At 31.4% G+C, this 13,584-nt stretch overlaps 1 protein-coding gene across 1 annotated transcript; it reads left to right on the top strand.

The window, feature by feature from the left end:
• The first annotated feature begins 7,098 nt into the window (after window positions 1–7,098).
• On the top strand, window positions 7,099–10,362 carry LOC107647671 (ankyrin repeat-containing protein BDA1-like). Its single transcript, XM_016351727.3, has 2 exons — window positions 7,099–7,818; window positions 9,429–10,362. The coding sequence occupies exons 1-2, from the start codon at window positions 7,195–7,197 to the stop codon at window positions 10,197–10,199; spliced, it is 1,395 nt and encodes a 464-aa protein (XP_016207213.1). The 5' UTR covers window positions 7,099–7,194; the 3' UTR covers window positions 10,200–10,362.
• Window positions 10,363–13,584: the final 3,222 nt, after the last annotated feature.

The following is a 13,584-nucleotide window of genomic DNA, read 5'->3' as shown; positions in this document are numbered from 1 at the left end:
TGATACCAGCTTGTTTACGTATGTTTCTGCTGGCTGAGCATGTCATGTTGACCATGGAGATTGAGATTAAGACACTAAAATAAATATTTGTTTCGGTTGAAGCCAATAAGATCAGTGTACTTAATTGAAATCAAAGAAGTGTGTGAACCACTAAAATATTGATCAAATTCTGTAAAGAAAAAAGAAATCCTTTTTTTTTAATATACATGTAGAGAAATATTTACCTTTAAAATAGAGATGGTACTGTTTTAATCCCTATAGTTTGAGGTCAAAATCAAATTTGTCTTTAACTCTTTTTTTTTTTTAATTCAAAATCGTTCTCAACGTTTCATTTAGTATTAAAATCGTCCTTTTGACATTTTACGGATAAAAATACATTTGCATTTGTTATGACACGAGTCTCATCTTCTACTATTATCACTCTTTCTATTATCATTATCACCACCAAATATCAATAATCAAATTAAAAAATACAGCATTTAACAATAACAATATAGCATTTAAATCCAAATAATTATCAATTTCATTCATTGTAACCTAATTTTTTAAATTTAGCAACAAAAACAGCACAACATTTGTGAAAGAATGAAAAAAAAATTAGAACAGAGAGAAACCAAATATGGAATGACGGGGGAGAAGAAGAAAAAAGAAGAAAGAGAAAAAAGGAAGAATTGGAAAATCGCTGGCAAGCAAATCTCCTCCGATTATCCATGCCTCTTCCAGCTTCTTTTTTCTTTTTAGAAAGGAGCTTCCTGCTGAGCATGAGGTACATAAAAACCATAGCTCCAACGGCGGTGGCCATTGTCCTGGTGGCCACGAATTCACCTTCGAATGGTGATTGGAGAAGGAGAATTACTCCTGTTCTCTAAAATTAGTAATAATTTATTTTTTTTATCAATAAGTAACATATCAGTGACAAATCACTAACAATTATTTAATCAAAATCTCAACAAAATCTAAAATGTCTAAATCACTAAAATTATAAAAAAATAGATATTTTCATCAATTTCATAAAATTCTTATAATAAATAATAAAAAAATTAAAATTAAAACAAAAAGCTAAAATTTAGCTGAAAGAAGAGGTTCTAGGACTAGGAGATGTAGATGTCGCTGAAAAAAAAAATGGAATAAGGTAAAAGAAGTTCTGTTGGACAACTTGCACCCTGCGGTGTAGTCGCATTGACAATTTAGTAATGCTAGAAATCAAAAGGGTATTAACTAAAAATCAGCCAAATACGTTTGGGTGAATCTAAAATCTTTACGAGTTAATATATATGAATGTTTCTTCTACTAAGTATCAGAATGTTTCTTTTTCATACTAAATGGATGTTCTTTTATATATTTTTCGAATTTTTTTGTATTACAAATGTGAATGTCTCTATTTCTTTAAAAATTTCATAATTTTTTTAAAAATTTTATAGATATTTAATTATTTTTGCTAAAACATAACTGGATATTTCTTTTATTAAGTATTAGGATATTTTTTTTATATTTTTGTATATGAGACTTGCTACACATACAAGTCTTTTTTACTTACAAGTTTTACAAGTTGCTACACATTAGGGTCTTTTAATGCGTTATTCAGTTTCCAAAACGCTACACTCACAGTGGATTATGAACGACTCTTCTTCCTCTTCCTCTTCTTCTTCCTCTTCCTCTTCCTCTTCCTCTTCTTCTTCTTCTTCTTCTTCACTCACCGTGGATTATGAACGACTCCTCTTCCTCTTCCTCTTCCTCTTCCTCTTCCTCTTCCTCCATGTATTTCTTCGTTATTCTCTTTGCCTTTTCATTAATTGTTTTACTTGCGTTTATTACTGGTATTCTTGCTTCCTTTTTTTTCGATTTTCATGGTTTCTGAAATCAAGTTTTGAAATCGTTTTGAAGATAATGGAACGTCAGAAATACACCCAAACGATTACAGAAATACACCCAAACGATTATAGAAATACACCCAAACGATATTTCTTCGTTATTCTCTTTGCCTTTTCATTAGTTGTTTTACTTGCGTTTATTACTGGTATTCTTGCTTCTTTTTTTTCGATTTTCATGGTTTCTGAAATCAAGCTTTGAAATCGTTTTGAAAATAATGGAACGCCAGAAATACACCCAAACGATTACAGAAATACACCCAAACGATATTTCTTTGTTATTCTCTTTGCCTTTTCATTAGTTGTTTTACTTGCGTTTATTACTGGTATTCTTGCTTCTTTTTTTTTTCGATTTTCATGGTTTCTGAAATCAAGCTTTGAAATCGTTTTAAAAATAATGGAACTTCAGAAATACACCCAAACGATTACAGAAATACACCCAAACGATTACAGAAATACACCCAAAGGACACCTTATGCATAATTCAGAACTCTTTCTCTTTCTCCTCCTCATCTTCTGCTGCTTCTTCTTCTTCTTCAAAAACGATTTCAGAGCTTGATATCAAAAAATAATGGAAATCAAGAATAACGAAAAAAGAAAACAAAGAGAAAAGCACGTAAATGAAGAAGGAGAAAGAGAAGGCAAAAAACGAAAGAAAAGAAGAAGAAGAAGAAGAGGAAGAGGAAGAAGAATGTGCAGCAAGAAGAAGAAGACGGTGCAGTGAAATTGTGCAGTAACGGTTGAAGAAGGAGAAAGAGAAAGTAAGAAACGAAAGAAAAGAAGAAGAAGAGGAAGAGGAAGAGGAAGAAGAATGTGCAGTAACAGTTCAAGCGCGTTAATATAATAACTTGTAAAGACTTGTATAAAAAATGCTTGTATGTGGAGAATTTCTCTTTTTATATTAGAGGATTGCATTATTGCCTCTTATATCTGATTGCTGTATGTCTCAGCTTCTGTATATAAATCATAGTATTCTTCAATGGTTGGTTCACCCTTTATATATCTAAATTGGGAGTGGGGAAAAGCCAAGCATCAGAAATCACAAAAAAATGAAATAAGCAACATTCTAGGGAGAAAATTTGACAACTGATAACTGGTCATCAATGTGAATATTTAAAAATCAATCAGGACACCTAATAACAAATCTCATCAAAGGGAACCCCACCCGGTCATCAATGTGAATATTTAAAAATCAATCAGGACACCTAATAACAAATCTCATCAAAGGGAACCCCACCATCTGAGGTGAGAAAGGAATAGGATCATATGCATGCAGATAGATGAATGAAAACTCCCTTGAACTTATGTACAATTACACACACAAAGTATCCTCACCTACCATGAGAAGCAGTTAAGTATACGAGTATAAATTATGATGGCCAAAAGGGATCATATGCACATAACAGTTCCTCCGTCGCCTCCTCCCTCCACGCCCGCCATCGCCTCCATGGCTTCTCAGGCTGTCCCCCTGCCCTCGAAATCGCCGCCGCCTTAGGGATCGAGCTCAAGTTCAACTCCAACTACAACGGCGGGTCCGGTAACACATCTGGTTCACGAAAGGGAAGCGGTTCTTGTCGACGGTGGCAAATCCGACGAGCCAGATTTCGGTGATAGAAGATGAGTGGGTCGCAGTGGGGAGGCGGAGAGGGCCTGACGGAGAGAGAGGGGGGGTTTGTGTGTGTGTGATTGTTGGAGGTGGGTAGGTTAATGTGAGAAAGAAGAGGAAGGTTTTTATAGGTTTTAATTAGGTTTACCAAATCAATTTTAAATTTTTTAAATTTTGAATTTAAAAACTTTAAAATTAATTAATTATGAGTAATGCTAGGGAACCAAAAGGGTATTAGCCAAAAACCAGCCAAAGTATTTTTGGTGAATCCAAAATTTCTACGAATTAATATATATGGATATTTCTTCTGCTAAGTATCAGAATGTTTCTTTTTCATACTAAATAGATGTTCTTTTATATATTTTTCGAATTTTTTTGTATTGCAAATGTGAATGCCTCTATTTCTTTAAAAATTTTATATTTTTTTTAAATTTTATAGATATTTAATTATTTTTGCTAAAATATAATTAGATATTTCTTTTGTTAAGTATTAGGATGTTTTTTTTTTTTCATATTAAACGAATGTTTTTTTTATATTTTTGTTTAAATGCTTGTAACATCCACCAGAAATTTTGTTTATAACCTGGTTGGTGACATTTAAGTCTAAGATTACAAAGGAAGAGAAGTTTGTTGTCCCTAGCAAATCATCTACATAGGATGATGATGGTATTTATGTGGTAACAGAAATCAATTAGTGAGAAGGTGGATCTGGATTGAACTTGACAGATTCTCTGCATATATATGAGCTCCTTGACATCCTCTTCAGTGCATGTTGGATGCTCAAAGTCAAAACTGAATGGCCTCGGACAAACCGGCTCATCATTGATGGCCTCCGTCGCCTCCTTAGATAGCACAATCGGCCTCAGGCCTATGCCGGAGCTATTCGGTCTCGACGCGCCTGTTCCTGTCGCTGTTGACGCCGGCTCCGAGGGGGAAGTCACGTGCGCTGACGCGCGGAAACTCTGAGACTCGAACCCGAGTCCGAACATAAGGTTCACAAGCTCCCGATCTGGTAAAGACAGTTTCGACTAGAAGCGGAAGCGATCAGAGGAGTGGGTTGCGGTGGGGAGGCGGAGAAGGCCTGCCGGTGAGAGAGAGATTGATTGTTAGAGATTGATTGTTAGCGGCGCGTGATGGACAAGCTCAAATTCTGCAAGCTCGACTATTTTTAAGGGCGCAACCGCCAGCATATGCAAAAGGTTCCGAAGTCACTGAAACTTCAAAGAACAATGAGCACTATGGAAGGACAAAACAACACTACTTCTCAAAATGATATTGTTTTAAAGAGCACCAAAATTAGGACAAAAATTTTAAAGTGGATGATGTTCAGAAGGAAGAAGAGAAAATTATTAAGGTGTTCATAGAATGGTCCGATTAAAAAGAAGAAGAGAGAGAAGTGTGATACGCATTCGGAATTACTAATGATGGTTCTGCAGAGGGGAGGACAACCAAACAAAGAGGATGATAAGGGATATCTTCGTTATTAGAAAAATATTTTAGGTTTAATTATTTTGTTTAGGTTTTATACTTTTTTTTTTAATTGGGTCTTTATAGTAATTTTTTTTTTCAATTGAGTCTCTATATTTTTTTTTATTTCAATTCCTGCACCAATTTTTTTTTAGTTGGGTTCCTATACAATTAACTCAATTACTACCAAAAAGAACCTACTTGAAAAAATTTTTTTTGTCCAGAATCCAATTAAAAGAAAAAAAGTATAAAGACCTAATTAAAAATTTTGCAAAATTATAGAGATCAACAGAATAATTAAACTAATATTTTATTAAAAAAAAAACAATTTTTATTAAACTACTCTTCTACTTTAGACCATGACAACAATAAAGAAGTATCGTGGCCCACAAATTCAGCCCAACAGAATACAAAAATTCAATTTTAATTTTAGTCTTTATTATCTTATCTTTATCTTATCTTTAATTGTTATTATCTTATCTTTATTTACTTTTATCTTTCATAGGACAATGCTCTATATATATTTAGTTTTACCCTCATAGTTTACAACAACACACTTCAGTACAATTCAATCAATCAACAATCAATAAAAGTTCTTTTCTTTGCTTTTCCTATTCTTTCACAATTTTATCATGGTATCAGAGCCATGGTATCCTCCTTGAGGAGGATATATAAGTTATCATCTCTTCGGTGAGAAATCACCATGCTTCTTTTTCAACTTCCTCCCACAATAAATAATCATAAATTTAGTTACATGCATCCAAGTGAAAATTCTACCACACTTTTGATTATCCCGGTTCTTTACCAGCAATTCCGTCTGCGCCTTCTTCTAGCATTTCATCTGCAATTTCTTCCGAGAGTTTCGTCAATATTCTGTTTCAGCAGTTCAATCTGCATCTGTTCTAGCAGTTCAATCTGCATCTGTTCTAGCAGTTCCATCTGCACTCTTATTGCGCTCTACGCGCCATTTGAAGACCACTCTTATTGCGCCATACGCGCCCTCTAAAGATCAATTTTATTGCGCTCTACGCGCTTATTTTTTTATTTTTTATTTTTTTATTTTTTTATTTTTTATTTTTTCATTCTTTTTTTTATGAAGATCGCTGCTTGCTCTCTCTCCCTCAAGCACAGCATCTCCTTTTATGTATTTTTGCCGTCGGCAGCTCAAGCTCCGCCGCACGCAATTGTTTAAAGATCGCTGCTCAAGCACAGCATCTCCTTTTATGTATTTTTGTCGTCGGCAGCTCAAGTTCCGCCGCACGTAATTGTTTAAAGATCGCTGCTCAAGCACAGCATCTCCTTTTATGTATTTTTGTCGTCGGCAGCTCAAGCTCCGCCGCACGCAATTGTTTAAAGATCGCTGCTCAAGCACAGCATCTCCTTTTATGTTTTTGCCGCCGGCAGCTCAAGCTCCGCCGCACACAGTTTTTGAAGATCGCTGCTCAAGCACAGCATCTCCTTTTATATTTTTGCAGTAGGCAGCTCAAGCTCTGCCGCACGCATCTTCCTCCGCGTCACCACGTCAGACGCGTTTTTCTCAACAATTTCATCGGAACTTATCAAAGCTGTGGATTATTGACATCTTCCATCCACCAGCTTGCGGGGGCGTATTAAACTACTCTTCTACTTTAGACCATGACAACAATAAAGAAGTATCGTGGCCCACAAATTCAGCCCAACAGAATACAAAAATTCAATTTTAATTTTAGTCTTTATTATCTTATCTTTATCTTATCTTTAATTGTTATTATCTTATCTTTATTTGCTTTTATCTTTCATAGGACAATGCTCTATATATATTTAGTTTTACCCTCATAGTTTACAACAACACACTTCAGTACAATTCAATCAATCAACAATCAATAAAAGTTCTTTTCTTTGCTTTTCCTATTCTTTCACAATTTTATCAATTTTAATATAAAATGAAATGCTAGAAATGATTTCTAATAAAAAATAAAGTTATAGACTATTTTGATTTTCATCCTAAATAGACTAAAACAGTACTAATACCTTTAAAATATAACTTGTCATGAAAAGTATAAGATTTCCTTCTTCCTAACAAAAGGGAACAAAAAAAGAAGATCGAATTTCCTTATACCAACCATCATTCTCACTTTTTGCACATATTTAAGTGAAGGATTGGCACTATGCATGCCCAATTAGCCAATTACAAACTTGTACATCCATACATATTATTAAATAACTAAAAAAGAGCACATAGCTAGTTAGTATCATTGTGTGGGAATCTGAAAAATGGCAAACAAAGCAGATAAGTTGGAAGAAGCTGCTATGTCCGGAGACCTGAACAAGCTGTACGAAACAATTAAGGAAGATGCACACATTTTGGAGAAGGTGGATGCAATCCCATTTGTGGAGACTCCTCTGCATATTGCTGCAGCTGCTGGTCATGTTCACTTTGCAATCCAGATTATGAGATTGAAACCCTCTCTTGCTTTGAAGCTCAATAGAGAAGGATTAAGCCCCGTCCACGTGGCTTTACACAACAATCATCACAATCTGGTGCGTCGCCTCGTACAAATTAATGGTAACCTGGTCAGAGTGAAGGAAGGAAGGGAAGGCCTCACCCCTCTTCATCTTGTGTGCCAATTTGATGATGACGATGAAGAAAACTTTACAACTTTACTGGAATTCCTCGACACTTGTCCGGATTCTATTGGAGATGTGAATGTGAGAAATGAGACTGCCTTGCACGTTGCTTTGAGATGTGAAAACATCACAGCCTTTCAAGTGCTTCTTGGCTGGCTCATCAGAAACGTCAAAAAAGGTGCTGAATATTTAGAACGCTCCGTGATGAACCAGATTGATGAGGATGGCAACACCATTTTGCACATTTCAACACTCATGGGGAATACACAGGTGCATGCGCTCTCTCCTTTAAATATCACCGTTATATTTATGAAATTTAATTTTGATGCATTCACTCTAAATTAATTTTATCTATACATTTAATTATATAATGTTATATCAATAAAATAATTATTTTTTTATATTAACAATGTGAATGATCATAAAAAAAGATTGTACAATTGTATAAACACTTTATACTATTAGTACATCAAAATTAAACTCTTATATTTCAATAATAATTAAATGTTTTGTTAATATTTTATTTTATATTATCAAAATTTAAATGTCGACTAAAACTACTAAATTTTGTTGACTATGTAATTATGTACCATTACTTTTTTAGATTTTCTATGAAAAATATTTAGTGTATAATTTTTTCTAAATACTCTTCATATATATATATATATATATATATATATATAATTCATAAAAAATTATTTTACAATATCTAAATCCTAAATTTATAATATTTTAATTTAAACATAAAATACTTATCACGTTACATAACATTATTATATTTGCTATTATTATATACATAAAAATTAAAATAAATTAATAGATATATTAATATTTATTAAGATTCTACTTTATACATGATGAAAAGGAAAAGCTTATATATTATTCTATCAAAATATTCGTATTATTGTAATTTATTTCATCCAACATTTAATCTTAACAATAGAGATTTCACTTTAATTGTATTCTTCCACTCCACTTTTTATAGAGTTTTGTATGTATAGAATGAAGAGTAATACTTAATTTTATTTAATTTTAAAAGTAAATAAAAATAACATGATATATTTTATATAATATTTATTTAATTATTTATAAAAAATATATTTTTTTCACCTTTTTTTTTTCTGCACCATAACATGTACTTTGATATATATATATGGAAAAATTTAAGGGATCAGCAATTTTATTAAATTTTGGTCAGCATGTAACCAATAAGAGAAAAATGAATAATCTCATACCATTTGATGAAATCTCACACAATTAAAAACATTATTGATAGCTACTTGATGACTACAAATCACAAAAGTTACTGACCCTAGTTAGCACTCCTCATATATATATATACACGTACGTACTTGCCTAGAGTGCAATGTTAGAAACATGTGTATGTCCGAAATTTTGTTTGTTCGTTTTTTTTTTTTTTTTTGAGAAACACGTATATCTTTATTTAGGTCAATTAAATTGAGTTTTTCACTAATATTACCATAATAGAATTATTATCTTTGTAATTGATGAGCCAAATAACGTTCCCGACGTAAGAAGTATATTAAATGCATTGATAAAATTGCTTTAGGCTAACTATATTATCAAACAACTAAGTCACAAAAAAAAAAAAACCATCAAACTATAGTATTTTATAGAAAAGTCTAGGTGCAGTAATTTTTGTGTTTTGTGATCAGCACTTAATTATTAGAAGAAAAGTGAGTGATTTCCTACTATTAGATGTAATCTCACACCATTAAAAATACTTTTAATGGCTAATTAATAATTACAAAACACAAAAATTACTCGCCCCTAGCACTCCTCGTATTTTATTATATATGAATCAGCATTACTCTAGTTCATTTGAGAATTCAGCATTTTAATTGACACGTTTTGCGCAGGCAGTTAAATTATTGGTAAGGTGTCCCTATATGAGTTTGAATTACAAGAATTCGTTGAATCAAACAGCACTAGACTTGGCTGGTTCTTCAGAGATTAAGAAAATATTATTTGAGGCCGGAACAAAACCTGGCGCATCAATTGAATCTCTCAACTACAAAGAAAAAGCGTCACAGCTGGCTTCACTAGATCCAAGGTCGAATTTCATAACTCGCCTGAAATGGAATATGTCCGGGGAACGGCGCGACGCATACCTGGTAGTTATGGTTCTTGTTATAACGGCCATCTATCAAACGGCTCTGAGCCCGCCAGGTGGGCTCTATCAGGCAGACGCAGACTCCTCCTCCTCCGCCACCACCACCACTTCATTATCCCTGAATTCAACCGTTGTTGCTTTTCTCAAACCCCGAAAAAGAGGGGAATCCGTCATGCCTGCCTTTGAATTCATTCTTATACAAATCCTGAACTCTCTCACACTTTTGTGGACAATATTACAGAGTTTTATTCTGGTGCCAGGAGGGTACATGGCCTTACAACTCTTGGTCTCTCTCACTTTATTTGTCGCTAGTTATATCATCTCTATCCTTTCTATATCCCCCACCTTCGCCATGAAAGTTTTCGCTCTGATTTGCTTTCTTGCACCCCCAATTGTCTGCGCGCTGGTTATTGTCTTAAACGTCATCCTTTTCAAGGCAAATTATGAACTCAAGTTTCACCGGAAGCTTCGAGACTGTTCGACTTTACTTCGTATATTCGAGTTTGATTCTATCTAATGACTTGACCACAGGGGGCCTGGAGTTCTCTTTCATTCTTTTATTGTTAACGCAATCTGATTTTTTTTTATCAGTGTTTTCCTTTTTTAATTTTGATTTTGTTGTAATAAGTTATGGTTGTTATGTGTTATACTTTATTTAATGGCGCCAGATATTTCTCAAAGCTCAATCTCAATTCATTGTATGTGTGCCTGAATCGCAGAAATCAGATTCAGAAAGATTCCAATTGATTGAGTAACTATTGTGTTGGGAATCACCGATAGATTATCCATTGTTGCTCACTTCAAATCAAGCAAGAGCGATAGGAATTGAAGAATTTAGATCGAAACAAAGATGATGATTCCACACTCTGCATCTGAGAGCTGAGGAGTATACAAGCACGTGTTTACATCACAAGCAACTGAAAAAAATCTTACTCTCAACTAATAACCAACAACTATGTTTACGAGAGTTGGAAGTTTATGTTTTTTTTTTTTGGGGACTGGTTGGAAGTTTATGTTAAAGTAACTTATGTTTGACGATCTTTATATATAAATGTATTATAGTAAAATAAATGTTGTTTGAATCACATTATTCAAAATCACTCTTAGATAAAAAATAACTAAAATAGACATCAACTTAAATAATTTTTATATATTATCTTATCATTTTAATTTAGATATTTAAATAGATTTTATTAATTAATTTCAAATAAAATTAATGTTTATATACTAAAATAAAAATAACATATAAAAATTGGTAAAATATATTTTTAATTAAAACTAACAAAATATAAATTTTAGAGAGTATTAAGAAAAATAAAAAATTAAATATTTATCTTGGTAGTGATTGAAATAAATCAAAAAAAATTTTATGATATTTTTTATATAGTATTTTTTTAGTATTTTTAGTACTCTTTTTTAGTATACTATAATTTATTATTATTATTATTATTATTATTATTATTATTATTATTATTATTATTATTCACAATTAATTTTTTGTTTAATTTACTTTATGTAATAAGACTAATAAATTATATTATAAAAAGACAATAAAAAATATACAAAAAAATAATAATTATAAAAGTGTATAATATCAAATAAATAATGAATAAAAATAAAAATAATAAATAATTAAAAAAGAGAGTTCATATAAACAAAAATAATAAGAATTCCATAAATAATACAATAACATGCATAAAGGATAAAGTTAGTAAAAGATAAATAAAGATGGAGTATTGATGGCTAAAAGTTCATTGGTAAATTACAGAAGTTTGAAATTGTTGCTTATTGTAAACGTGATTTTGAATGCAAAATCACTTCTGCGTTTATAAATAAAAAATTTGCCAAACTAAAAATTAAAATTTTTAAAACATCTAAACGTGCTTTTTCTCTTTCAACTGAGTTTGCCAAACATATCCTACTTAGTAACAATTGTCAACCCAATTCCGTTAAGTAACTAACAGGAATCTAACCAATAATAAGTCGGCTCAGGATTTGGTGGTCCAGGAACCTTTGGACCATTTAGTGGTCCAAGTAGAAAACATGTTTTTAGAATTTTTTTTATCAATTGCTACGTAGTCTTTGAACTAATTTTAATTACAAATCAACCCCATATATTTTATTTAATTATAAAAATAGTTTTTTATTTTATAAATTATTATTTTATCAATTATCTATTATATTTATTAACAATCAAATAAAAAAATAACAACCAATTATATCCTCCATTCATCCTAATAATTCCAATTGATTAAAAAATTAACTTTGATCTCGTTACGTTCGTCCATGGCTTCCAAACCGTGTTTCCTTAAAATTCAATCGATTGGTAATGGAATATCCATCTACTCAATCAATTGGTAATGTTCTCATTTTTCAGAATTCTGTAGGATTTTTCACAATTTATTCTATTCTACTTTCATAAATCACAAATAGGTTGTACAAATCCTCATTAATCCAATTTTTTTTTTCAATCACCATAATCAGGATCTTATTATCTTCTTGCACCAATATCAATGTATTAACATAAAAACAATTTTTATCACTTAATTTAAATCATTGATCCTGTAGTTTGGTCTAGTTTGGACGAAGAAAATGTATTTCTACTAGTATTAATTAAATTCGTGATACTACATGAGGAAATTATTTTGGTAACCAAGTTTAACCAAGTTGGTTCAATAGCTTATTGGTATAATAAAAAACAATTGATTGAGTAGATGGATATTCCATTACCAATCGATTGAAATTGGCAAAACATTCAACTTCATCACCTTCCAATCGATTGGATTACATTACCAATCGATTGAATTTGGCTAAAACTTCAATGTCATCACTTTCCAATCGATTGTATTTGGCAAATCCATGTTGTTTTTGTAAATTCAATCGATTGAGTAACAACAACAATCGATTGTTTTGAGACATTCATTCGATTGGAAAGTATAAACAATCGATTGGTTTAAGCTTTTTACCATTCTACCTTACAACTTTCAATCGATTGTTTTGAAAAACCAATCGATTGAATTTCAAGAAAACACGATTTGGAAGCCATGGACGAACGTAACGAGATCAAAGTTAATTTTTTAATCAATTGGAATTATTAGGATGAATGGAGGATATAATTGGTTGTTATTTTTGTATTTGATTGTTAATAAATATAATAGATAATTGATAAAATAATAATTTATAAAATAAAAAATTATTTTTATAATTAAATAAAATATATGGGGTTAATTTGTAATTAAAATTAGTTCAAAGACTACGTAGTAATTGATAAAAAACTCCAAAAACATGTTTTTTATTTGGACCACTAAGTGGTCCAAAGGTTCCTGGACCACCGAATCCTGTGCCTAATAAGTCAATAAGTGTTTTTGAACTACACTCTATATTAATTAATTATCATTAATTAATAATTATTTAAATTTTATTTTAAAAAATATAAAATTAAAAATTATTAATGACTATTATTTAAAGTTGACTAGTTAAAAATTATTTATTTATACTTTTTTCTTGTCAGTCACTTGGCTAAGTTTATTATTTGGACTTAATAAATAATCAACTATCTAATAATAATTAAGCCTAATCATGTAACACTACCAAATCTTTGTCGAGCCGGAGTGTGAATTATACAGTAGTAATATGTAATAATTAGAGTAAGAAGATGAGACTCGTATTGAAGAGAATTAGTTGTGTATTATAATTAAATAGGTATTTATAGATACATCAAGAAGAACTTGTCCAGGAAACAAGATCAAGAAAGATGAGAACTAATTTAATTTATACAGGGCTCTAATCCATTGTTGAGACTTATAATTTATTTTATGAGTGTTGAAAGGTCAAAGATAAGGATAGCATGCATAATTAAAGACTTTGAGCATGTTGTAATTTGATTTCACTTTATGTAACAT

Source organism: Arachis ipaensis, chromosome B6, assembly GCF_059453495.1.
Source record: "Arachis ipaensis isolate K30076 ecotype BB chromosome B6, ASM5945349v1, whole genome shotgun sequence".
NCBI lineage: Eukaryota > Viridiplantae > Streptophyta > Magnoliopsida > Fabales > Fabaceae > Arachis > Arachis ipaensis.
The sequence above is the reverse complement of the archived record's forward strand: the minus strand, read 5'-3'. Positions and strand labels throughout refer to the sequence as shown.

Bases quoted from the DNA above. Each gene is read 5' to 3' on its own strand.
- LOC107647671 (XM_016351727.3), top strand. From the start codon at position 7,195: ATGGCAAACAAAGCAGATAAGTTGGAAGAAGCTGCTATGTCCGGAGAC. The intron at 7,819-9,428 runs GTGCATGCGCTC...CGTTTTGCGCAG, and splicing joins CACTCATGGGGAATACACAG to GCAGTTAAATTATTGGTAAG.